This window comes from Sarcophilus harrisii, chromosome 3 (genome assembly GCF_902635505.1).
Source record: "Sarcophilus harrisii chromosome 3, mSarHar1.11, whole genome shotgun sequence".
NCBI classification, from domain to species: Eukaryota; Metazoa; Chordata; class Mammalia; order Dasyuromorphia; family Dasyuridae; genus Sarcophilus; species Sarcophilus harrisii.
In genome coordinates this window covers 142498815-142524630 of record NC_045428.1, presented here as the reverse complement: position 1 = coordinate 142524630, position 25816 = coordinate 142498815, and the positions used below count along the sequence as shown (strand labels likewise).

General features: G+C 35.0%; 1 protein-coding gene across 2 annotated transcripts in view; it reads right to left on the bottom strand.

Annotated features, from left to right (window-relative positions):
- GPC6 (glypican 6) overlaps nt 1-25816 on the bottom strand; it is a 1223594-nt gene that overhangs the window by 5507 nt on the left and 1192271 nt on the right. For both annotated transcript variants that reach the window (XM_031963620.1, XM_031963621.1), the window contains one exon: nt 18294-18430. In XM_031963620.1, coding sequence (XP_031819480.1) covers nt 18294-18430 — 137 coding nt within the window. The remainder of the gene's footprint in view (nt 1-18293; nt 18431-25816) is intronic.

The window sequence follows — 25816 nt, the reverse complement described above, 5'->3', positions numbered from 1 at the left end:
TCTTAAGTGCATAAAAGATAAGAATAAAACACACAGGAAACCAATTATATTGAAAAACATAAGAAGTTTATAGATCCTAGGTTAAGAATCCCTGACCCAGAAGAAGTTTTAATCTTTAAATGATTGAAATTAATATACTTAGGGATTTGACAAAACCTTAAGAAAAAAAAGTTAACACAAGGGAAATTAGTGGGATAAAATTGTATTGCTTTCAATTCAATGAAATTCAAAAAGCATTTGTTAAGCAACCACTAAAGGTTGTCAGGATAAAAAGACGATGAAAAATAGTGCCTGTCTTCTTTTTCTTTCTTTAAAAAATCTTCGTTATAAGTGATGGCTCTCTGGGAAGGCAAGGGGGGGATTAAGTTTAAGGGGAAATCTAGGTAATATGGCTATAGGTAGATAAAGAAATTAATTTTTTATTATTCTATTTATTTTTTATATTTATATTATTCTAATTATATAATAAGCTATATAATAATATAATTCTAGTACTATACAGGACTAATAATTTTTAAGACTGGTATACATACACTATATGGTATTTGAAAAATAATTCTTCAAAGGAGTGTAACTTTAATAAGTTCAATAAGTTTTTAGAGTCTAATCCAATCTCTACAAACTCTTCAGTATACCATCAATTGATGAAATCTAGTCATTTATCTTTTCACTTTTTTCTATGTTGCCTGATTATACATGATGAGATCAGGGTAACAATACCTAGTTTGAAATAAAGATGTGACAAATTCACAATGGCCATTCTGTTTCGCAAAAGGCAGGTTTATTTAGGGGAAAAGGTTACAGGGGAAAAAAGAGGTAAAATAGGCACCAGAAGTGGCAAATATGAAATAAAGTTGGGAGAACATAGAGTTAGAAAGGAAAGGAATTTAGAAGAATCCATTACAGGAATAAGCTATGAGGCCTGGGTTTGACATTGGTTGGCAGGTTAAAATCACACAGGAGTTTAACAGATTAACTGAAGTTATCTAGAGTAAGGAGAAAGGTGCTATTAAAGGGAAGGCATGATAAGGGAGAGAAAGAGGTACTTATCTCATAGTGGGCTTAGATCTGCAAAGAATTTAGCAAAGATCTTTATCAAAAAGCAGATTTTTATACGGGAAATATACCTTGCTGGTTTCCCAGAGAAGAAAAGGGGGAAACTCAGAGGGAGAAGAAAAGGGGGAAACTCAGAGGGACAATCAAAGAGGAGCCAGATGGAATAACTGGCAGACCACATCCTAGACCCGTTTAAAGATATGCTAATCAATATCTCAAAAGGTTGTGTGAAGGTACCCAGAGGTTGGGGGATGGACAGTAGAAGCTGATAAAGAATTCTTACCTCACGATCACTCTATAAAAAAAGGATAGTCTGGGAATTGGTTATATCTGATAATAGCCATTTAGGCTTCTTTCTGACAGGGGAAGAGATTAAGTCCACATCATACCTTCTTGATCAAAATTCATAATCACGCTATTAAAACACAACCAATTTGTGAAGTTTTCATTTCCTTTTTTTCTCTCTGATCTCTGCTTCCACTAATTTAATCTTTTAAATTTATCTTTCAAAATAGCTTGAAGAAAAGATTTAATGATAATATTAATTAGCATTTGCACAATGCTTTAAAGTTTTTCAAAGTACTTTATATACTGTCTCATAACAACCCTGGAAGGTAGGAGCTATTATTATTTTCATTTTATAGATGAAAAAACCCAAGTCTATAAGAGGTTATGACTTATACAGGTAAATAAGAAACTGAAGCAAGATTTGAACTAAGGTCTACCTGATTCTAAATCTAGGAATGTAAAAGCCACATACATTTACATCCTTTTAAGCCAATGACTTTGATTATCCCACTCAAGTGTTCTCATTTTATACCCCTTCCTACTTCTCTTGATCTTTTTGTTTCTCATATCTTTGTACTCCAGCATACTCCATTTAGGGATCCTTCTTGCCAACTTTTTACTATATTCTCTGACAATGATGCTGATGTAAACTATCTTCTGTCAGGAAGAAGTCTATCTTTTCCTTACTAACAATATGTTCTCTCAACTTTACTTCATATTTGCCACTCCTGTTGCTTATTTTACCTCTTAGTTTTGCCTGTAATGTCTTCCCCTAAATAAACTTCCCTTTTGGCAAAGAGGATGGCCATTGTGAATTTGTTACATGTTTGTTTTGAACTAGGTATTGCTACACTGATCTCATCAATGCTAGACCTCTTCAAGTCTCATCTTCAGGTCTCAAGTCTTATTTTTATTTCTAGAGTTATTTTTACCATAATTTTAAAATCTTTTCCTCTTATTAATCATTCTGATCCATAAGTTTTTTCTATAGTATATTTGTGTTAGAAATTATTCTTCTTAGCATAGGTTACCATTGCCATCTTTTTGATTCTTCCTAAGAAATCTCCTTTTTTTGAAACCTTTCAGTAATTTTAAGAGATCCTATCCATCAACTTCCAAACTGAAAGATGGAAAAACACACAGTTTATTTTTAAATTCCTTCTCAGGGTATTGGATTATGTGAATGAAAAGTCTGGGTCTGAATTGTTTCATCTGACATAAATCAAAGGTCCTCTGAGCAGGCCCTATGTATTCATTTATAACCTGAACAATTCTACCACAATTAGCATTCACCAAATAATAAATCAAGAAACACATAGGCTTTTTTCTTTCTTTCTTTTTTTAAAAAAATAATTGTTTTCCTCCATTCTTTCTTGTTTGTTTTTGCTGAGGCATTGGGGTTAACTTGCCCAGGGTCACACAGCTAGGAAGTATTAAGTGTCTGAGGCCAATTGAATTCAGGTCCTCCTGACTTAAGGTTGCACTACCTAGCTGCCCCATAAAACTTTTTTCTCCAAGAAGTTTGTCTTTAAAAAATGTCCCCATGAAAAAGTCACAAAAGCACATCTTTCTGTTTTTAATAAGGCACTAAAATTTCTGCCCTTTGTTTCAGTATGTAAATTCAGTCTGTGATCCAACTTGCAGACTAGATTCTCTGGGGCCTCAAATAGCTGATCTGAAGGCAAAATTGGGATGCACTAGTAGTTCAGATTGTCTAGGAAAAAGACAGAAATGATGTTCATGAATTCCCCAGTTCTAGGACTTAAGGATCTATATCCACTTTAGTCAGGGATAACAGCTCTGAAGGAATCAACGAATGCTATAGCAATTTGCTTTTGTTAGAATCTGATGTCCTTTTATGTAACAAAAAGAAGATGTCATCTGATTATCTGTTAGTTGAAGTAATATAATGTGTCAGGCTTCCTGCAATCTGCATTCATACAATAGTGACTATCAGAACCTGGTGGAACAAAAGCAAGGATTCCAAAAGGAACAAAAATCAGCCAAGAACATGAAGCTTCACCCTTTGCTGCAACAACAGTTTCTCAAAGACAGAAGGTGACAGTTGGTTCTGGTGTTGCTCCTTGATGTTTCAGCAGAGGATTATTGCAGATATATCTGTGTGGAGTCAGAGGAGGATTTCTTCTTCTTTTTTTTTTCTTTTCTTTTTGTACAGGGCTCTCACTGCCCTGCCAGCTAAGACTCATTTATCAGAAGCCGGCTGCAATAGCTTACATGGGAATTCTTCCCCTGGGAGCCTAAACATCCAGGAACAATAAGAGACTGCCAAGAATGCCTGGACTCTAACTGTGCCTACTGAAGCTTCCCCAGTTACAATGAAAACAAGGAACAATACCTCAGTGTCCTCAAAAACCTTTCCTCCTCCCTTTGTATTCAAAGGGTAACTTTGAAGACAATATGGAACTTTAAATCTGAAAAAAGAAGGGAAATTGCCACTTTGTCAATTATCAAAAATAGAGAATGAGAATAAATCCACAGAGCTAAGGGTGGGAGATGGAGCCCATAGGATCTGTGAAAGCCCTTGACAGAACTCGGATTTTATATTTGAATTTTGCTTTTGATCTGCAAGGCTCAGGAGGCCCCTTACATCTCTACAAGTAGAAAGCCATTTTTGAACTTGCAGCTTTGATACCTTTAGTTGGCTTCAAGCAAGTCACCAATAGGGACTTTATCCCACTTGTGAAGCATTACCTTCAGCTTCTTTTCAGATGAAGACATTGTGGCAAAAAGGATTAAGTGATCTGACAAGGGTCACACAACTAGTAAATATCTGAGGCTATATTTGAACTCATGAATATGAGTCTTCCTGTGGGCCGGAGGTGGCAAGGGAGAAAGGATTGGCTGTTTGAAGTCATGTCTGCCTAAAACAGGGGGACACTCAAAAGAGATGATAGACTGGGATACCAAAACTGAGATAAGTCACAGTCTCTCCTCTTGGGATTCCTGCTTTTTAATGAACTTTCACATTAGATTATGTAGATTTGTGAAGCGAAAAGATTTGGAAATATGGCTGACATTTTTTATAAAAGGCCTTCTGCTTTGTAAAGAGATGGTTTATATCTTGGTCTGTGTCTTGCTCATCTTATGCTTTTTATTATCTAATTTTGATTATAGTCTTTCCTCCTTCCTTGAACATGTAGATACATTGCTGCTGAATACCAGGGTAGAGGAGCTAGGTGGGAGTGTAGGAAGACTAATATCTAAATCTTTATGAAATAATGCTGGTGGTCAGAGTCAGCCTTACAGATGGGGTGAACAGCACCCCATGAGGGAAAGATAAAGAATGGCACAAAACTGATATGGATGAGGTTTCCATGGAGGTGAGGTTAAGGGAGAGAAGGAACTCCAGCTTGACATCTAGTAATTTCCTGTATTAACTATTTATGCTAATTAAATGCCATATTATTGTTGTAGTTTAGTTATTTCAATTATGTTTGACTTTTTGTGACTCCATTGGCTTCTCTTGGCAAAGACAACGGTTTGCCAGTTTCTTTTCCAGATTATTTCACAGATGAAAAAATTGAGGTGCTCTATCCACCAATCCATCTAGCTGTCTGTAATTGAGTGCTAAATTCTATCTTTTCCTGTGCCACTGAAAGACTATAATCGTTGTTAGCCATTTCTAAATTTAGGATTATTCTTCAACCTAGTTATAGCTCTGACCACTAACTTAATATAGTACCTAAAATTCCTACCATCAGAATTAGTTTCCAGAAAAGTTCTAATGAAATGCAATCGTGTTACCAGGGAGTGCTAACTTGCTAAGTGAATACTGATCTCTCTCTCTCTCTCTCTCTCTCTCTCTCTCTCTCTCTTTCTCATCTTAGGGATTTTTTCTTTCCCCCCTTTTTTACGCTTTCTATTTATTTATTTATTTTACTAAAGCTTTTTAATTTTCAAAAGATATTCATGGATAATTTTTCAACAATGACCCTTGAAAATCTTATATTACATTTTTCTTCCCCTTCTCCCCTCCCCTAGATAGCAAGTAATCCAAAAATATGTTAAAGATGGTAAAAATATACGTTAAATCCAATATACATAGTTATTCAATATACATATCTTGCGGCACAAGAAAAATAAAATCAACAAGGAAAAAATGAGAAGCAAAATAAAATGCAAAGAGTAAAAAATGCTGTTATGAACCAAACTCAGTTCCCACAGTCTTTTCTCTGAGAGTAGATGGCTCTCTTCATCACTAAACAATTGGAACTTGTCTGAATCATCTCATTGTTGAAAAGAGCCATATCCATTAGAATTGTTCATCCTATAATTTTGTTATTATCATGTACAATGATCTCCTGGTTCTGCTCATTTCACTTAGCATCAATTCATAGTACTGATTATGAGTACTCTTAAGAGTAGATTACTACCAATTAATCATTAAGACTTAAAGAGTCATATCTTGAGGGAATAAGATATCAGACATATGCATTTTAGTGATTATTGATAATTGATCAAGCTTTGAGATTAGGCCAGGCCAAGCCAGGTGGTATGTGATTATGTTATGTGAGAATTGGTTAAAGGAGTTAGAGAGGATTAGTCTGGAAATGTCCTGGGGCTGAGGATTAAAGGGACATGAAAGTTCTCTTTTGCTACTAAAATGACTCATTTGGAAGAAGAATTATACTTGTTCTGTTTGCCCAGAGAATCAGAAATAGAAGGAACAGGTGGAAATTATCTTAGAGGAAAATTGATGTTTGATGTTTGGAAAGTATTCCTGACAATTAGAGTTATGCTAAAAAAGAATGGACTACTCTGAAGAGGGTATGGGTCCTCACCAAATGAGGATGTTCAAGCAAAGAACAGTTGCTCACTTGTAGGATATGTTTTAGTCAGGATTTTTTCAGATTAAATACTGGTACTATTTAATTTTGAAATTCTGTGATTCTTTCTCACTCTGGTTGTTCCCCATTCCTGGTATGGTCTCCCTTCTCATCCCTCCATCATCTTCCCTAGTTTCCTTTAAATTCCAACCAAAAATCTTACCTTTTATAGGAAACTTTTCTCTAACTCTTAATTATAGTGTTTTCTCTCTCTTAATTATTTTTACTTTATCATATATATGTATGTGTATATATATACATATATATAGATATATATATGTATGTATGTATCTATCTATCTATCTATCTATCTATATATATATATATATAGAGAGAGAGAGATTGTCTCCCCCATTAGAATGTTAGCTCTTTGCCTTTTTTTTGTATCCCCAGAATTTAGCACAATATTTGGCACATAGTAAATACTTAATAAATGTTATTGACTGACTAGATCATGAGACAAGCATGAGTCCAGAAAAGATCACAGGCTGCACGGAGTATTGAAAGATGGAGTTGTAATGGTTTTAAACTGTTTCACAGATGCTAAGTGCATTCTCATTCTCCCTGTAGATTCTGTAGTATGGTCTGAGAATTATTTCCATTCTATTTGTTGTATAACTTCTTTCTGTTGGACTTGTCTGTTGTAATTTATATGGCTTATCTAATGGCAAGTTATGCTTTCACAGCCCGTCAGCAGTTAAAAAGAAAAATCTTGCTTAGACAAGCAGAAAAAATGTTTATTCAAATTGTGATTCTTTCAGAAATTCTCCAATACTGGAACTGGACTTAAAATTGAATCTAAATCTCTCTTTATAGTCTATATTCTTGGAATAGACATTGTTTTCTTTTATTGTTGGATAACCAAAATTTTGTTTCCACAGCTTTCCTTTCTACAACAAAAAATATTACCCAAAAGGGATTTCCAGTGGCTTTTTATCATCTTGAAGTAGATGTACAGTAGCCATCTTACACTAAATATGTCCAAAACTAAACTCATTATCTTTCCCCCTAAATTTTACCTCCAAACTTTCCTATTTCTATTGAGTAAAAATTCTAAATATTTGTTAAAATGAATGAATTTCAAATCATGTATCTCTATATCATTGAACTGAGTGTTTAGATAGTGTTCCCTGGCTTTTGAGAAGTTAGTTCAAAGTTCATTAGGAAATTTAAAGAACAATAAACAACTATAATAAAAATATCATACATAGTTTATAACTCCTTGCATATATTTGCTAAGGCATCAAGGAAAGCTTCTTGGTAGAAGCGACATTTGCACCATGGGAAAAAAGGAGGAGGGCATTTCAGCATGATACAAGACAGCAAGCTAGAAAAAGACAAGGTATGTTTGGGAGATTGTAAGTAGTTCAGTTTGGTTGAAACAGTTTGGAGGGGGATGGAATATAGGTGATGGAAGTGTAGAGTCAATATGGTTGGACCAAAGGCAAGGACTTTCTTGAACTCCCCCAAATTCCCCTCAAAACAACATTAAAATAATATTTCAAAGGGAGGAAGTGGCAGAATCAACAAAAGGATGGAGTCAATTTTCTAGCCCAAGACAACTTAGAAGGTTGGCAGTATCACTGGAGTAAACAATCCAGTACAAATTTTTGGCATGACTGAGTTAGCAGCAACAATGACTTCGAGAGCTCTCAGCTAACAGATGGTAAGGGAATCAAATAACCGTTCAGAAGGAAATTGGAGATTATTTTTTCTTTAAAAATTAGAATCAGGCAAGTGAAAGATAATTACTCCATTAGACATCAAGAAACACTAAAACCAAATTGAAAGGATAAAAACAATAGAATAAAATGAAATATTTCATTGGAAAAAATAATGGGAAATAAAAGAGACAAAATGTAAATATTATTGGACACCCTGAAAGCCATGATCAAACAAAGAGACTTAGCGTCATCTTTCAAAAACTTATCAAGGAAAATTTTCCTGTCATTCTAGAACAAAGGATAAAATAGAAATTGAAAGAATTTTCTGATCACCCCTTGAAAGAGATCCCAAAATGAAAATTCTCAGAATATGACAGCCAAATTCTAGAGCTCCCAGGTTTAGGAGAAAATATTGCAAACAGGCAGAAAGAAACAATTCAACTATTGTGGAGCCACAGCCAGGATAACATAAAATTTAAGTTTCCACTTTAAAAGAGGAAAGGGCTTGGATTATAATAATCCAGAAAGCAGGGGAATGTTGGAAGGGATATGGGAAAACAGGGACACTAATACATTGTTGGTGGAACTGTGAATACATCCAACCATTCTGGAGAGCAATTTGGAACTATGCTCAAAAAGTTATCAAACTGTTCATAGCCTTTGATCCAGCAGTGTTACTACTGGGCTTATATCCCAAAGAGATCATAAAGAATGGAAAGGGACCTGTATGTGCATGAATGTTTGTGGCAGCCCTCTTTGTGGTGGCTAGAAACTGGAAACTGAGTGGATGCCCATCAGTTGGAGAATGGCTGAATAAACTGCGGTATATGAATATTATGGAATATTATTGTTCTGTAAGAAATGACCAACAGGATAATTTCAGAAAGGCTGGAGATACTTATACGAACTGATGCTGAGTGAAATGAGCAGGGCCAAGAGATGATTATATACTTCAACAACAATACTATATGATGACCAATTCTGATGGACTTGGCCATCCTCAGCAATGAGATCAATCAAATCATTTCCAATGGAGCAGTAATGAACTGAGCCAGCTACGCCCATGCCCACCTGCATTTTGGATTTCCTTCACAGGCTAATTGTACAATATTTCAGAGTCCCATTCTTTTTGTACAGCAAAATAATGGTTTGGTCATGTATACTTATTGTGTAGCTGGTCATCCTGCCATCTGGGGGAGGGGGTGGGAGGAAGGAGGGGAAAAATTGGAACAAGAGGTTTGGCAATTGTCAATGCTGTAAAGTTACCCATACATATAACCTGTAAATAAAAGGCTATTAAATAAAAAAATAAATAATCCAGAAAGCAAAGGAGCTAGGGTTACAACCATAAATAATACCCAGCAAATTTGAATATGATCTTTCAGGGGAAATTTTTTAAAAATTTCAAATGCATAATATAGCCTTTGAGGTTCATAGTGCCTTTCTTGATAACAACTTGTGAGATAGGTAATGTGAATATTATTATCTCTATTTTACAGATGAGGAAACTAAGGCACATAGAGCTTGAGTGACTTATTCAGGATTACAAAGCTATTGTTTGTTCCACAGTTAGGATTTGAACCCAGAACCTCTGACTCCAGTTTCAGCAAAAGTGATTTGAGTGTCACTTTTGAAAAGTTATCAGCCCTTATCTTAAAAGGATGATCGTTCACCTTCTGAAGATCTGCTGGGTGTGTATGGTTCAAGAGAACTCTGAATATTTTTCAGTACTTTGGATTCTACTTGGCAATTAAAATAATAAGGATCTTAATTCCTTAGTAAAGGAGCCACAACCCTTCACACCTTTGTTATCTTAATTCATTATATATGTGGCTCATCTATATTGAACAAATTTAGTGAAGCAGGACCACTGGTTTGTTGTTGTTGTTAGCTGTTAAATCAATAATTTATTTATTTTCCAGATTTTTCTACTTATCTTATTTCTTCCAATTTAGAGCATTTACTTCTGGCCCAGGGGAGGTTGGCTCTAGTGATGTCATTGTTTCTTTAAAGGATGAATCGATATGGAAATGCAGAAAATGTTTGTTTCTTATTAATTTAATTGATTTTGGCTTCAAGATCACTTTTTAAATACTTTTTCCCCAAATAGCATTTAAGAAAATATCTAACAAATGGTAAACTAAACACTTGCAATAACTGGCTGGCTTAGAGATGAATAAACAAGGTAAAAAAGTGAAAAATTATTTTGTATCTTTTGTAGTAGTGGGTCTAGAAATGCTTGATTTAAGAAACCTTGTCTGTTTCTTCATGAAATCTAATCTGCCTTATTAACTGATACGCATGCTGATGGAAATTAACCCTAAAAATGATTTTCTTTCTCAGTTTTTCTCATGGCCCCCTTTCATTTCAGGTCTTTTGAATTTAGAAAAAGCATTTCTGTGAAAAGGGGGGAAAAACTTAAGGAAAATAGAGATAATAGAACTTAAAATGTCCACATTTTCAAAAAGAACAGAGAAACCTTTGGATATGTAGAAAGATAAAGGCTTAATAGAATGCCACTATTACTTCTTTCCTCTTTAAATGGACTGACAAAGAGTTCTAACCCTTATTTGCTAACCATATAAAAGTTTTATTTCCTTCTGTACCTATGCTTTCCTGCCTTAGATCTAATCATTCTTCCTTGCCTTCTTTATAGACAGCTCATTCCTGCCAGTGGGCTGTAGAAAATACCTTTCCTTTAGATGATGAATGACTGAAAATGTACTCCTAAGGTCTCTAGGTTCACCCTGGGAACTTTAGAAGTCTCAGATTTGTAACATGCACCACAAGTCTTTAATTTTTTTCCTTTGGCCTTCTAGATTATTATTGATTTTTCCACCATTACTTACTAGCTTCCTTTCAATTCCCATTTGTCTGAGTTGAGTCAGAGTGTTGCATCGTCTTTCTCCCATTTTCTCTTAGGAAGTTATTTAGGTAAGTGAAAAATGGAGTTTCAGAAGTAGCATTTCAAATCTCTTTCCTGTTGGCTGCTGAAAATGTACTCCCTCTGCCACTTTCTTGTGAGGAATCTGATAGACAGTTGAAGTGAATTCTAAGGAAAATCCTTTGCTTTATCTATTCTTCCACCTTCTGGTGGTGGGCCAGAGGTGAGACAGTCATCAATTGAATGAAAAGTTCTTGTTCACCTAATCTCTGACAGCATCCCATGTGAGGGCAGAAGTTTGTGTGAAATTTATCCATTGCATTTGATGGCTATGTGGCCTTATTTTTCATGTCAGAATTCTTGCTGAAATAAGACTTAAGCCAGCTTTGTTCATTAGTGGGACAACTTGTGACACATTACCTGCACTCATGGCCATCTCGAGGGAGTAAACTATATAGAGTGTACTGACCTTGTTAAAGTATTTATTTAGGTGAAATCAGGTTAAAGTTGCAGTCTTGAAGGGAAAGAAAGGGCTCAAAAAAGACATACGAAACTTGATGGGGGCACATAAGGACTGGGAAGAAGAAAAAGTTCTTATTACTTTTTCTCATTGAGAGTGGACTGAGCAGTTTCATAAACTAACTCTGCTTAAAGAAAGAGTGGATAGAGATCGAGACTTGTAGGCAGTGACATCTGAGCTTGGAATCCACCTTAGATGCACATAATTTATATTAACATGGACAAGTTCTTTGAGCCTCAATTTCTTGTTCTGTAAAATGACTACAATAACAGTACCTTCCTCACAGGATTGTTGTTAAGATCAAATCAGATAATGGATGTATAGAGCTTTGCAAATCTCAGTGTCCCATAGAAATGTCAGATATTCTTCCCAATGTGGGTTTTCTCTGTCTGTCTGTCTGTCTGTCTGTGTCTCTCTCTCCCCACCCCCCCAAATGGTAGAGCATCTATTATATCTGATGCCTCTTGTGTCATCACCTAGCTACATGATATCTGAAGCAAAATGAGCTAATCCCAAAACATCGGCACAAGGCTCCACTATTTCATGGGCAATCACAACTCTATTTTTTTTTTGCCCTATGCCTTAGCATGCAAAGGTTGAGAGTGCAGAGGAGAGGAGTACCCTATGGGGGGAAAAACATATATTTGCAAATTTTCTATTTACTAGAATTATCTAGTTGTAGGTTTTGTTTCCTTTCAGTAGGTTGTAAACTTGAAGGAAAAAACTTTCTGCTTTTCGTCTTTGTATGAATGAATATATGAATGAAGAAACATTTAATAACCATTTACTACTATAAGTTAGGCACTGTATGATATACTGAAGCTACTTTCATCTCCAAGTCTTTTATACTGTCTACCCCCTCACATCTAGAATGTTATACTCCTTTTCCCCTGGTTTTCTTCAAGACTTTGCTCAAATGCCCCTTCATTTGAGAGGCTTAAGTTAATTTTTTTTTTTTTTTTTTTTTTTGCTGAGGCAACTGGGGTTAAGTGACTTGCCCAGGGTCACATACCTAGGAAATGTTAAGTGTCTGAGGCCAAATTTGAACTCAGGTCCTCCTGATTTCAGGGCTGGTGCTCTATCCATTGCACCACCTAGCTGCCCCTTTCTTTATTTTTTCAATTAAGAAACACATTTATTTTTTCTTTCTCAACCCTCCAAATCAGGAAAAAAGAAAAGAAAAATATTCTTGTAACAAATATCTACAGTTAAGCCAACAAACTACCACACTGGCTATGTCAAAAAATGTAGGTCTTATTCTTCACATCAAGTCTGATCACCTGTGTGTCAAAAACTGGGCAGAGTAATTCATTATTGGTCCTTTGCAAAAATCAAGGCCAGTCATTCTATTGAACAGAGCTATCTAGTCTTTAAAAATTGTTTGTCTTTATAGTGTTATGGTAGAAATTGTGCTCTTGTGTCATGCTCGCTTTACTCTTCAGTTCTTGTAAGCCTTTCCAGGTTTCTTTGAAATTATTCTTTTCTTCATTTCTTATCACACCATATTATCCTATAACATTCATATACCATAATTTGTGCAGCTGTCACTCCAATTGATAGGTACCATTTAGTTCCCAGTTCTTTCCTATTATAAAATAAAATAGTATAAGATATACAAATATATGAAATATAAATATATGTATATAGACATGTACATACACATGCACAAATAAGTGTGCTTGCATATATATTTATAGTTTAAAAGTTCTTTTTATGTTGTATTTTATATTATTTCACTGGGGTGCTGTGCTGATTATTAATGAATGTTCCATGTCTAGGTATCACCAAGCTCACAAGGATACTATTCTGGCCATCTTTATGTTTTGCTACTTTGTACTTCTCTCTACTTATATAGCACTCTATTTCTTACCTTAGGACTTATGTGATTGATGTTGGTGAGAGTTCATCATATCTAGATACTCCTGGGGCTCCAGTTATCTACATGTATTCTCCCCAGGCCCCTGCCTTGCCATTGTGTATAATTCACCCAAGCTACTTTCCATTTCTTGTCTGTGAACAGTAATCAAATCAACAATTATATGTCTGGGTGAACATTTTCTTCCCTTATTGTCTTCATCACAAAAACTCTTGGCATTGTCTCCTACTAGCACTTAGCAGTAGCATCACTGGGTTGAAAGGTGAAAGCAATTTGATAGTTTTTCTTACAGAAATATTCCTAGATCACTTGTAAATCCACAGCTCCACCAATAGTATAGCTTTAATTTTTCTCTGATATTTTACCATCTCCATACTTTATTATCTGGCAATTTGATAGATTATTTTAATTTGCATGTCTTACTGTTATTAATGGTTGAGAGTTTTCAAATGGGTATTGATAGTTTGTCCCTTGGTATAGATATGTGTAATTACTATTGCTCCATTAATATGGTGCTTTTAAAAACAAGGTTTTCCTGTTTGGTTGACTAGATATTGTCTATTTTCATTGTAGATTTGTCCAAAAATAGTTGTCTTTTCTGCTTTCTGAAAATTTATATCAAAATTTATTCCAAATTTATAATTTAATTTCAAATGAATTCTTATAGTTTAAAAAGGTTTATTACATGCAGCAAAGGTTATTTGTAATCTAATCTATTATTTTATAGGTATATCTATTCTAATCCCATTATGACTATTAACTTTGACTTCTCTTTCCATCAAATCATGGTATTTTTTTTCCAGAAAAAAAACTTCACTAGATACCTGAAGTTTATTTTGCTTGGAACAATTATATTCTGTTATTCTTCCCTCTTTCTCCCCTTTTCAAAGCCCAATTCAAATCACTGGTTCATGTTCTAACTCTCTCCACATTATAGGAGAATTAACTCCCTTCCTAATTCCCTCCCTTAACTAAATCCAATTCACTTGCATGTCATGGCATCAACTTCCTGATGTCATGGTCCTCTTAGAGAAAGAAAAACAAACAATAATCCCCTATCCATTTAATTCTTTGTTTGCTCTGTCTCTGTCTCTCTGTCTCTGTCTCTCTATCTCTTTCTCTTTGTGTATTCTTTTTTTCCCCAGACCAAGTGAAAGTTCACAGTTCATTATTTTCTCTCTCACCCAATTCCATCTCTGTGTTTTAATAACTTTGACTATAGTGCCCCCAATTTTAAGAAATAGCAAGTTCCTTTATTCCTTTCCCTTCTTTTTTTTCTGGTTTGTTACTTTTCAAAAATACCCAAGAACAAAACTTACCTCTGTTTTCTCAATGTTACTTAAACAAGATAGGATTCCAAAGATATAATTGGCTTGAATAGTACATTTGTTATTGTTTAGCTGTTTTTCAGGAATATCCAACTCTTTTGGAATTTTCTTGGTAAAGATTTAGAATGGCTTGCCATTTCCTTCTCCAACTCATGTTACAGATGAAGAAACTGAAGCAAACAAAGTTAAATGACTTGCCAAGGGTCACATAACTAGTAAGGGAAGCTCAGGAAGAGGAGTCTTTCTGACTCTGGGTTCAGCACTCTATCCATTGTTTCATCTAACTCTATCCTTTTGTTGGTTAAAAAATATCCTGTAGGTAAATAAGCACTGAATTATCATGAATCTTTTTCAATCTATTCAAACTTGCTTATTTTTTCTTGAGTTTCTTTAGTATGTCACATTTTCATTCTCTTTCCAACTCTGGTTTTCTTTCTAAAAAATGCTTGGAAGTCATTAATTCTGTTAAAAGATCATTTTCCCATAGGACAATTTTGTAGGATATATTGGTAGTAGTGAAAATCATATACATTTTTTTTTGTCCTATTATAGTCTAACCTTTCCTTTAGTTTTTGTTGTGCCCTGCTTTCTAGAGCCCCCAAACTGGGGTGACAAAATGTACTGTTGCTTTCTAGAACTCTCACACTGGGGTGATTAAGAGATACCTTCCTAGTGGAGAAGTGATGAGGTGGGACTCCTAAGGATGGTGGAAAAATGGAGTCCCTTTATTTCAAAGACTTTCCCTTTTATATAATGTAACAAAAACAACACCATGCATGTGGGACCACATGAAAAACTTGCCATTGTATGTAGTTTGCCACTTGGTATCACTCTTCTACCTGGTATCACTCTGCTTCAATCTCCACATAGGTTGTCACGGCCCCCTGACTTCTCATGAAGGCCAAGACCCCTTAGGGGAGATGGGGAAATGAACCAGACATTGTTAGCAGGTTCCCTCTGGGATGAAGGATCTTATATCTTACCCCACTATAAGTTTTTATAGTGTTGATGAGTGATATTAGATAATTCAGATGGAAATTTCTTGGTATATAAGTTGTTTATTCCTGGCTGCTTCTAATGACTTCTCTTTGTTATGGAAGCTCTGGAGCTTGATGACAATCATATTACTAGATATATTATATCTAATGTTCTTCTCTCTGGAAGTCTATGAATTCTGTTGGCTCATGTTTTCAATGCTTTCTGGTAATATCTTTTTATGATTTATTGAAGTACACAATGGGTTATTTTTTCATGCTTTTCTGGGAGGCTAAATTCTGTGTTTCTGATCACTTGCCTTTTTAAAGTAATCTTATCTCTTCTAATTTGGCCCTCTTTTAACTTTGTTAAAAATTTTCTCATTGTATTGTTACATTTTTGATCCTGCCTTCTCCACTCTCCTTTTATGATAGCTACTGCTTTGTTAACATTTCCCAGCTTCTATTCTAAATTATTAAACTTCCTTTTCATGATTCACTGCAAGCTTTAAATTTGTTTCCTATTTCTTCCTATACTGAAATACAGAGTAAAATAATTTATATATAACGTATAATAATGGCATTAGTATAAATTAACATAATAATAGCCAAAATTTATTTAGTACTTTATTGATTATAAAGTTCTTTACATATATTAATGCATGTGATCATTACAATGACCCTCTGGGAGAATTGCTATTATTATGTCCATTTTATAGATTATGAAAGTAGGCTGATAGAAGCTAAGAGATTTAGCTTTTGGGATTAGTTGTTTGATTCTGGATTGAATTTCTGGATTAAAAATCTAACACCCTTTCTACCATGTTATTTACCTGCCCAAAATTACATCTAATATAATTATTCATGTAACTTATATATGCATATATTTGTATATTTTATGGTATATGCATTTAGGTTCATATACATATTTATAAAGACACATTTATAGATACTTATATAGGTTTTGATACTAATATGTATTTAAATAATATAGCAGAAGTATGCTGGTAAATATCTAATAACTGAAAACATACAATTTTTAAGGTTAATCTACAATATTAACATTTTTAGTATCAACTTTTTAACCTATACAATCAATAAAATAACACAAACCCTGATTTGTAGTGTTTTTAGATTTTTGAGGCAATGCACAATAATTCTCAGCTGGTAAAAGCTGGTTCCAGCATATATTGACTTTAGATAAAAATATCTAATAAATATCTCTAAAATGGATATGTTAGATTAAATAAAATATCTTCCATTTTCCTATATCTATTCTATTTTATTTTTCAATTTCCTCTTAAGTCTTCCTTATTCATTTGTCAGATGCAATACAGTTTTTGAAACATTTTGGTATTTTCCTTATGTAAGAACTTGCACATGTTCTAAAACCCAGGAATACAGTGCACAACACATCTCTAAGTTTACCCAAGGCTGCTAGGTAAACACAGATGGGCAACTGTAGCAGCCGGAGAAAGGAACATCTTTATTCATTAAGCCATCTGGAAACCAAGTTGCACTTTTTTTTCTGAACACTCATTAAGAAAAGACACCTTAGAAACTGTTAATACATTGTCAGATCTGCTGACCTCAGTCTCCAAAGGTAACAGATAGGTAGTCAGGTAAACAATTGTGTTTAAACTGTGTAATTACACAGTGTTTTAGGGAGACGAGCCAATAGCATTTGATGTTGCCTCGCCTATGACATTAAGATAAGGCCTTTGTATAGAAAGCTTCAATATTTAGGGACCTAAGAAGATTCTAGCTGCTTTCACAGTTGTCTGATTTTCACTCTACTAAGCTCTTCCCGATAATGTTTACAAGATTATTAACACAGGAGGCTTGAAAATGCAACTCTGCAACTAAAGAAAAAAGTCTTAATGAGCCCCTGACTCTCTCTCTCTCTCTTCTTCCAGTCCCTCCCACTCCTCAATTAATCTCTTGCAGCTGCTTCAGAAATCATCTTTAGCATCTTTTTCCTTAGACCACATCTGCTTCCCACACCTGCATCTTGCCCATCAGTGACTTAGAACAGACTCCCCTTCTAACTTTTCCACCTGTTGACAACTTCTACTCGGTCCATCCCACTAACTGCTCAACATATCTCCAATCCTACCTGTCAAGTGACCAACCTAGACATCTCTCCTAGTATCTTGCCCTACTTCCCAGCTCCTAAGTCCTTATATCAATCAGTTGTTCCATTCAATGGAGAGCAATCAAACCCATTTCAACAGCTGAAATGAGCAGAACCTTGTCAATCAGTGGCTGTGGCATGAAGAATTGCATAAAGTAGATCAAAATCAAAGCTTACTATCAGGTGATTCAGCCAAGCCTTCAAAGGGAAGAATGGCTGTCAGAACACTGTGCTTGTGATGTCCCCTTTTCATTGACATTATACTTCCAATGAACAACTCAGTTATCTTGCAAAAGGGAAAAAAATAAAGTTGAATTTTCATTTTCTCCTCCACTTGAGGATAAAAATATGACATGCAAATTTAACTAGGAATAAAAATAGTTTCCCCATCAAAGAGTCATTAAGAGGACATGAAGGGGCTTCTTTGAGATCTCAGAATGTCTGTAATCTGTCATCTGTCATCTTGCCCATTCTCATCCTGAGACTTTTAACATTCAGAACAAGGATTTCAAGTTTAATGGCACCTTGAGACTAAGTGCTCCCAGGTCCCCATCAAACCTGTCAATGCTAACAGCTGTCACTGAGTGACAACTTGTTCCTCTATCCTCTATTTCCTTTTCTGAAATGGCTCTGTAAACAAGTCTCAAAAGCAGTGCCAGGTAAGTGTTCTAAGGCTAGATGGGAAATTCCCATGTTGGTACTAATGGCAAAGTGATCCTCACCTGGATTTGCTGTGCCCATTCCAACATTCCTCTTCATTTGACGTGCCAGCTGTCACTCTCTCATCCTTGCAGATGGTGTAGGGTAAAGCAGACCAGAACTTTTTGGACAATTTCAGCTTCTCCTTTATATCTGTAACCTGATCAAGAGACCAAGAAAGGAGCTTTAGTTAAAAAAAAGGTCTTTCATAAATGCTTTTTCAGACTCTACATTGTAGCACAAAGCAGGTGAAGGTTAAAAGACTCTGGAGGTATGATAGGTGACAATCCTTTACAAGTTCTATTAGACAAGCATTGTGCTTTTAGGTCTAATTATAGTGACAAGAGCCCCTTGCCTAGGATGCTTAATCTTCCTCATGCTTTTAACAGAGCGTTCTCAGGTGCTGTAATTGGTTTGTTGTATTTGTTGGGTTCCAACAACCTCTGCATTAAATGTTATAAAGTAAGTAAATTGATTTCAGTTCTTTCTTCCCCTGGGATTCACCTTTCTCAAACACCCAGATCTACTCCTTAAAATTCACTTTCCTAGCAGTCTTGTAAATGCAGCCAGACAGTGTGCCTTGAGATAAGATGTCAGCTCTGATGGTCTACTTGTTTTTGCAAGAAATAAATATGGTAACTAATTCAGCTATTGGCAGCCTCACTTGCTCCTGAGTAGTTGATAAAATGGTGCAGCACACACTTGTACTGGAATCAGTGAAACAAAACCCGTGTAGGGTCCCTAGTACTAGAATGAGAAAAGAAATTGGAATGAAGTTCAGGACCCATTTGTAGGGATAGAAAGGAGAGGCTTAGCAAGACATCTCTAGAGAAAACTTTTACCCAAATAAATGACTCTTCCTGCCTGGAAAAAAAGTAAAAATTTTTGGCTTAATGATGTGGAAGCCCTGGCTTGATGAATACATTGGCTAATGAAGCAGCAGGTTTTGTGTTATATTTAGTCTATAAGAAAACCAGGAAAAATAAATGGAAGTAGATGGAATACACAATATGAAGGGAAACTACTGCTAATTAAAGATATTACATCTGAGATTGATATGGCCTTTGGGAATTAAATGCATTTCTCTGTTTAATGTGGATAGGATGGGTTTTCAGGGAACTCTATGAAATACTTTTGATGAAAGTCAATGAGGTTTAAGAGATAACATTGAGAAATTAAGCACCACTGTTGTAGACTTAACACATCCTTCCCTATACTTTTAGGACAATGAGTGATCCTTTGGGTTCTTTTCTTAACTTAGGTTTTAAAGATGACAAAATCATAGGTCAAAACTGGAAGGTACCTAAGGAACTATTTAGTTTAAGCTCTTCATTGTCCATATGAAGAAAGGCAGGACTAAGGAGATTAAGTGGATTGCCCAAGTTCACATGGGCATGAGAGATAGGATTTGAACATGGATACTTCTGTATCATGTGGCTCTTTTGAACAATGTATTACATGGAATGCTCCTTAAACTCTTATTGAAAGAACTTAATGGAAGAATCATCCAGCATGCAATAGCAGAAAGTCCTACATCTACTTTTCCTTTTTTTTTTTTTTTTTTTTTGATTAAACCCTGTGATTTCATTGGTGTAGGGAACTCTGATAAGGAAATTCCCTCCCCAAATTCAATTTATATTGCAGCTTTCTATCCTCTATACCTTCACATTTCTCTTATGCATACTCTTAAAAAGCTATACAATCTGCTTAAGGTATAGAAAAGTACAGGGATTAATTTTAAAGGAGAAAAATAGATATTACCCTAAAACTAGAGAATACTTATTTCTATGATTATTGTGATTGATCTAATCATGGGCAGACATTTTCTATGAAACCCCTCCTTCTCTTTCCCTGTAACATACATACAACTGATAAACATCCCCCCTTTACTCATCCCACCCAGCCAATCAATAGCTAGATGAGAGAGATCTATTGTTGAAATCAGCTTTCTATTAGAAGTCCTTCACTATAATCTTTAGCCTTCCTATTGGTTAGTATTGAATGCTGAAATAAAATTCAATTCTCCTAATAAAAAAAAAAAGGGATTTGTGACTATTTGAGATTGCTATTGAAAATCCCTATTTTAATCAAAATGCAGCTTTACCCATTTCCAATTCCCTTGTGTGGTGTTCCCTTCTCAGCCTTTAAAAGGGAAGGTGACCTCAATGAGTACTGTTTGGGAGCAGTCAAACATTACATGTAAATTCCAAGGGGAAGCCAGAAACTGGGAAATTAGTTACACTACCATGCACCTTGAGTTTAAAATGAAACTATTAGCTTTGGGACCATAATGCCAGTTCTGCCTACTTCAAGGTATCATATAATAGGGATTAAACTTTTTTCTTGTTTTTCTCTTATGTTTATTTTCACCCATGCACCATAGAATAAAAGTGAATACAATGCCACTTTTTTAATCATGTCAAAGGTCTGTAATTTCATTTATTTGTGCCCTCTATCCACAAGTGAAAATTCGTGACCGTACTAAAATTTACAAGCTTTTCATCAAACTTCAGCCAACATATTGCTTATCCTGTTGATACAGGACCATTAATGCCTACTATCCCAATGTTTGTAAAATATTAGCAGGTCATGGTAGGATGAGGCCAAGGTTATAGGTTTGTGACATTATTGGAAAAGTTCATTTCCATTGATTCCCCATTCAGAAACTATATCCTAAACATTAGCTAGCTATGTAATCCTCCTAATACTCTATCACAAAACAGATTGGGTGACAGAGTTTGGTGATACATTTCTGCAGATCTCTCATTTATCACTGCTCTTAGGAAAATAAATCAGAGTTGACTACTGATGGTAGCTGGTTAGCAGCATCTTTTTTTAATGAAAGCACTTAAAAAAAAAGGCATGGGGAAGGTAACAGACACTTAATAGGAACCTACTATGTGCTATGCTTTATGCCAAGTGTTTTAATATCTTATTTGATAATAACAGAGAACAATATACCAGCATTTCAACAGTACATTATTTTCGCTGTGCTACCTTAGTCATGATTGTATTCTACATGGAAACAATGGGAAAATATATTGCCAGATTGTAATGACAGTGCAGATGGCAATAAAAAATGGAAGAGATTAAGAATCGGAGATGAACATTTCTTTGACTCAGATGTTTGTCAGAAAGATTTTGCCTTAGCTCTCAGTGTCTAGGGAATGATTTAATCTCAACACCTGTTATACTTTCTCAGTTTCTTCCTTTCTAAACAACATATACAACTCTAGTTTAATTATATACCCATGACCTTGGTTTTGTTTCCCCAAAAAGCCAAGCAAGAAGAGGAAACTCAACTATATGGACTCATAAACAAACCTTTATTGTTGTTTGCCTCACAGTATAAAATATGCTGAAAAGAACATATGACCCTAAAATCATTAAAAGTCCAAACCTGAGGAAAAACCGATCCTGGAATGAAATTGAGCATCATTATCTCTTTTTTTGTTCCAAGATGGTTTCTCAATATTCATTGTGACCTAATTTTAAGGCAGATTTATGATAGGAAATATATTTATAATGGGAACTGGTACAAATGATATTCATTGTTCTTCTGATATATTTCCCTACATGGAAGAAGTTGAGAACTCAGGAGAGTCTTGATGAAGTGTAATGGGAGTGCGATGGAGATTTTGGAGCATATTTAGAGATGTAACTGGTTGATTACATAACATTTGAATTGGCTATGGCTACAAAGCTTGATCTGGGGGAGAGAACATTATAAAGTCATTAGTCTCTATTGACTTTTTCCTCTTGGTTTGTCTTCTTCTCTTTGGCTGATTTTTTTTGCTACATGATTATTTGTGAGTAAGGGCAAAGGCCTGGGGGCTTTCTCTTCATCTGAGGCTGACAAGTGATCTTGTGAATACAGGTCTGTTCTTCATTTGTATCAGTGTCTGCTCTTTTGTCTCAGGTAAAGGAAGTTGAAATCTGCAACCTGTGAATCTTGAAAGGTCAAGAGAATAAGCTTTCTGGGAGTCTGGGAAACTGAGAATCTAGGAATTAAGTACTTCTCAGAATTTTGTAGTCACTTCAGAATCAATATCCCAAAGCCCAAGGAATTACTCAGGCTAGTGGTAGATGGTCTCATTCAGCACTGGTGCCTCATTTGGATATGACTTTGATGGGACTAATAATGCTGTGTATAAACTGTGTTAAGTCTGAGCCCACTCTCCCTAGAGAAAGAGGTAGTATTGGTGTTGAAGAGAAATTTTTGTACTTCTCTTTTTAACTATAGTTTCAAAGTAAACATCCCTTCATACAATGTTAATTGATGTTAAGAGGCAAAAGAGAATTGAGATACTAGTCATTAGTGGTTAACAGTGAGGTACATACTCAGAATGGGTAAAAAATAAACAAAATGGGTACCAAAAAACACAAATACAACTTCCATAACATATTTATTATGAGGGTTTTATTTTTATTTCCCTTTTTGTTTCCAGTGAGAGAGAAGCAGAGAAAATAGCTGCCTGCTAATTGAAAAAAAAATTTTAAAAATGAAAAGCGATATATTAAAAAACAAAAAGAGAAATTCTACCTGATGCTCTGCACATAGTTGCCCTCAATTGTTCTTTGCTCTTATCTGTTCTTTTTACAAAGGCGTACTGGGATGAAAAGGAAAGCTGTCACTTTCTTCTTCCTCTTTGATGGTTAAAAGGAGTGTTCCACTCCTTTAGAACTGGGAAACTTAAAGAGTAGCATTTTTATGTTATTGTGGATTTGTAAATCCAGATTGGAGTTAGAGCAATCTGGATGTAAATTAGTTAACTACAAATTTAACTGAGATGATAGTGCAAAAGACAGAGAGAGAAAAAAAATATATCAGGGATCAGGCCGAACAAGACATGAGCCAGTTTTAAAAAAATAAATAAAAGAACTCCTGCTGGTAGTTAAGCAAATGAATAGTAGGCTTTTCTTATATTCTTGAAAGCCCAGCACAGGACTTTGAAAAAACATCCACATCTTTAAAAACAGATTATGTGTGTGAGTTGCTTAAAAGGGAAAACAATGTTTCTGACAGACAGTAAGCAATTAGAGAGATTGTACCTGTTTCATGAAGTAACTTCATCCCAGTCCCTTCAAGTGGGTGGAGCTCAACCTGATTCTCAAAACTCTTTTCTCTCTCCCTCTAATGCTATCCATAGGGAGACTCAAAGTAGGTCAGAGGCTGGTGTATTCATTAGAACTATTGACAAAAGCTAATGTTTTTCTTTCACAGTCAACTGTCCTGCTTTACTTGTGGTAATAGCCATGTTTATAACATACATTTAGATTCATTTTTATTGGTTTTATTGGTCAATTTTCCCCTTGAAATTTTTTGGGTTTTATCTCTTTCTCCCTCCCTTCACTAGCCCCTCACCCATCTCTCTGTGCCTTTTTCTCTTGTTTTCTCTCCCAGTGGAAAGAAGGTGTGTCTTGGACTTAGGATAACCTAGATTCATGTCTCACTTTTGAAATCTACTTAATTTCTAAGTGCTCTAGACAACTTAAAAACTTAAAGTTCCAGAATAACTTGTCAGTTTACATGGGTAGAGAGAATGCTTCCTCATTGGGAGAGCTTCCTACCTTGAAGAAATCACAGGTTTAGAAAAAAAAAAGATGTGTGTGTGTGTGTGTGTGTGTGTGTGTGTGTGTGTGTATGCATGCTTGTAGACACCTAATATTTTTTGGGACTTTCTTTTCTTTGATGCAGAACTACATTTTTTTCTAACGTCATTTTTTCTGTCTTCCTTTGTTCTCATTTGCACACTGAAGTCACAGGTAATCAATGTATAAACTGACTTAATTTGGAGATTATTGTCTATGTTCTTTAAGCGTCTTTGTCCTCTACATTTGATAATGGTTAATAGTACATTCACAGTGATATAATTATTTATATTTATCACAAAAACTGTAACATAAGATGACCAATTATTTTATGAAATTTTTTTAGATTCCTTTAACTACACAATGGAATCAATGCTTCCATATCCTTTATTTTCCTCTCTTGGGTGGTCATCTCTTTCCACTATCTTTCCTAATATTAGCCATTGTTTCATTTTGGTATCATTCGTTCATTGCTGTTAAGAACACCAACAGGATAAAGTTCATTATTCCACTAATATATTCATGGAGAATCTAGATGGTTCAGTGGGTAGAACTTTCAGCTTGGAATCAGGAAGACTCATCTTCCTCAAACAATCAGCCTCAAACATTTATTAGCTAGTGTGACCCTAGACAAATCACTTAAGTTGGTTTTCTTCAGTTTCCTCATCTGTAAAACAAATTGGAGAAAGAAATGGCAAATCTTTCCAGTATCTTTGCTAAGAAAACCCTAAATTGGGTCACAAAGAATCAGCTACCATTGAAAAGACACAATGACATCAACAAAATACATCCATTAATATTGATTATTAGAGGTCATTCACTGAAAGCAATAATTACACTGTTAGTAAATGACTTTAAAACTGTATCATCACTATGGCTTTCTTCAGTTTTCTCCCATCGCCACTATAAAAACAGAAGGGATGCACATGAGGGTCATTTTATTGATATCATGGTCAGATCATGAAATGGACAGAAGAAAAAGAATTGGTATTACTTCATGTCATAGAAATTACCTCCAATACTTAAAATTGGCTTATGCCAATTGTAGGTATTAGTTATTTTTATAAATGTTAATGAATAATTTATGTTTGTAAAACAAGAATTTGAGACCAATATAGATCTTGTAAAACCTTGAAAATAATTATTTTCTGATATGGATTTGTCTTCAGACAAAAGGTAATACCTGATTTATCCAAAGTTCACAACTGTGTGACTCCAAATCATTTATGTAAAAGGAATTTAACGATAGCAACGATTTTTTAAAAAATAAAGTCTTAGCTTGAGCAAAATCCCTGTCAAAAGTCCACTACTTTAGGCCTACTGACTTAGAATCGTGCAAAGAAGGAGGAAGCAATTTAGAAAAAAAGACGTGACAATAGCAAGATGTGACAGCTGACACAGAGGGAGGAGACAGGAGAACTATAAAACATGGAGAGAAGAGCTATAAAACATAGCACTTTGGCAACTTTTAGCACTCGGATAAACAGTCCTACATGTCTCAGTAGTGTCTGAACACATCATTTTACAGCAGAATAGTAAAATAAATGATGCTAGTACCTAGCATGGTGCCTCACACATAATAGATGCTTAAGAATGTTTTGCTCTGTGACTTACTGAATGAATTCATGAAGGGGTTATTGTGAGATTGCTAAATTGCTTAGCATATTCTGTTTTTAATGGTACTTATTGAGAAAATTTTCTTCAAAGGAATACTTCATTCCCTAACAGTTGGAATAATGGAAGATTATTATATATTGGATCTTTCTAATGTTATGGATGCTGAGCTCTGTGCCATGAGAGATGTTATGAAATATAGTATTTCCTACCAAATAAAGTCCTAAATCTTTAGAATGTCATTTAATGTCCTCCACAATCTGATTCAAATGCCTTTCTTTAGCTAGATAGTGTGGTAGAGAGAATGTCATTCTTGGAGTGAGAAAGATAAGCTTGAATC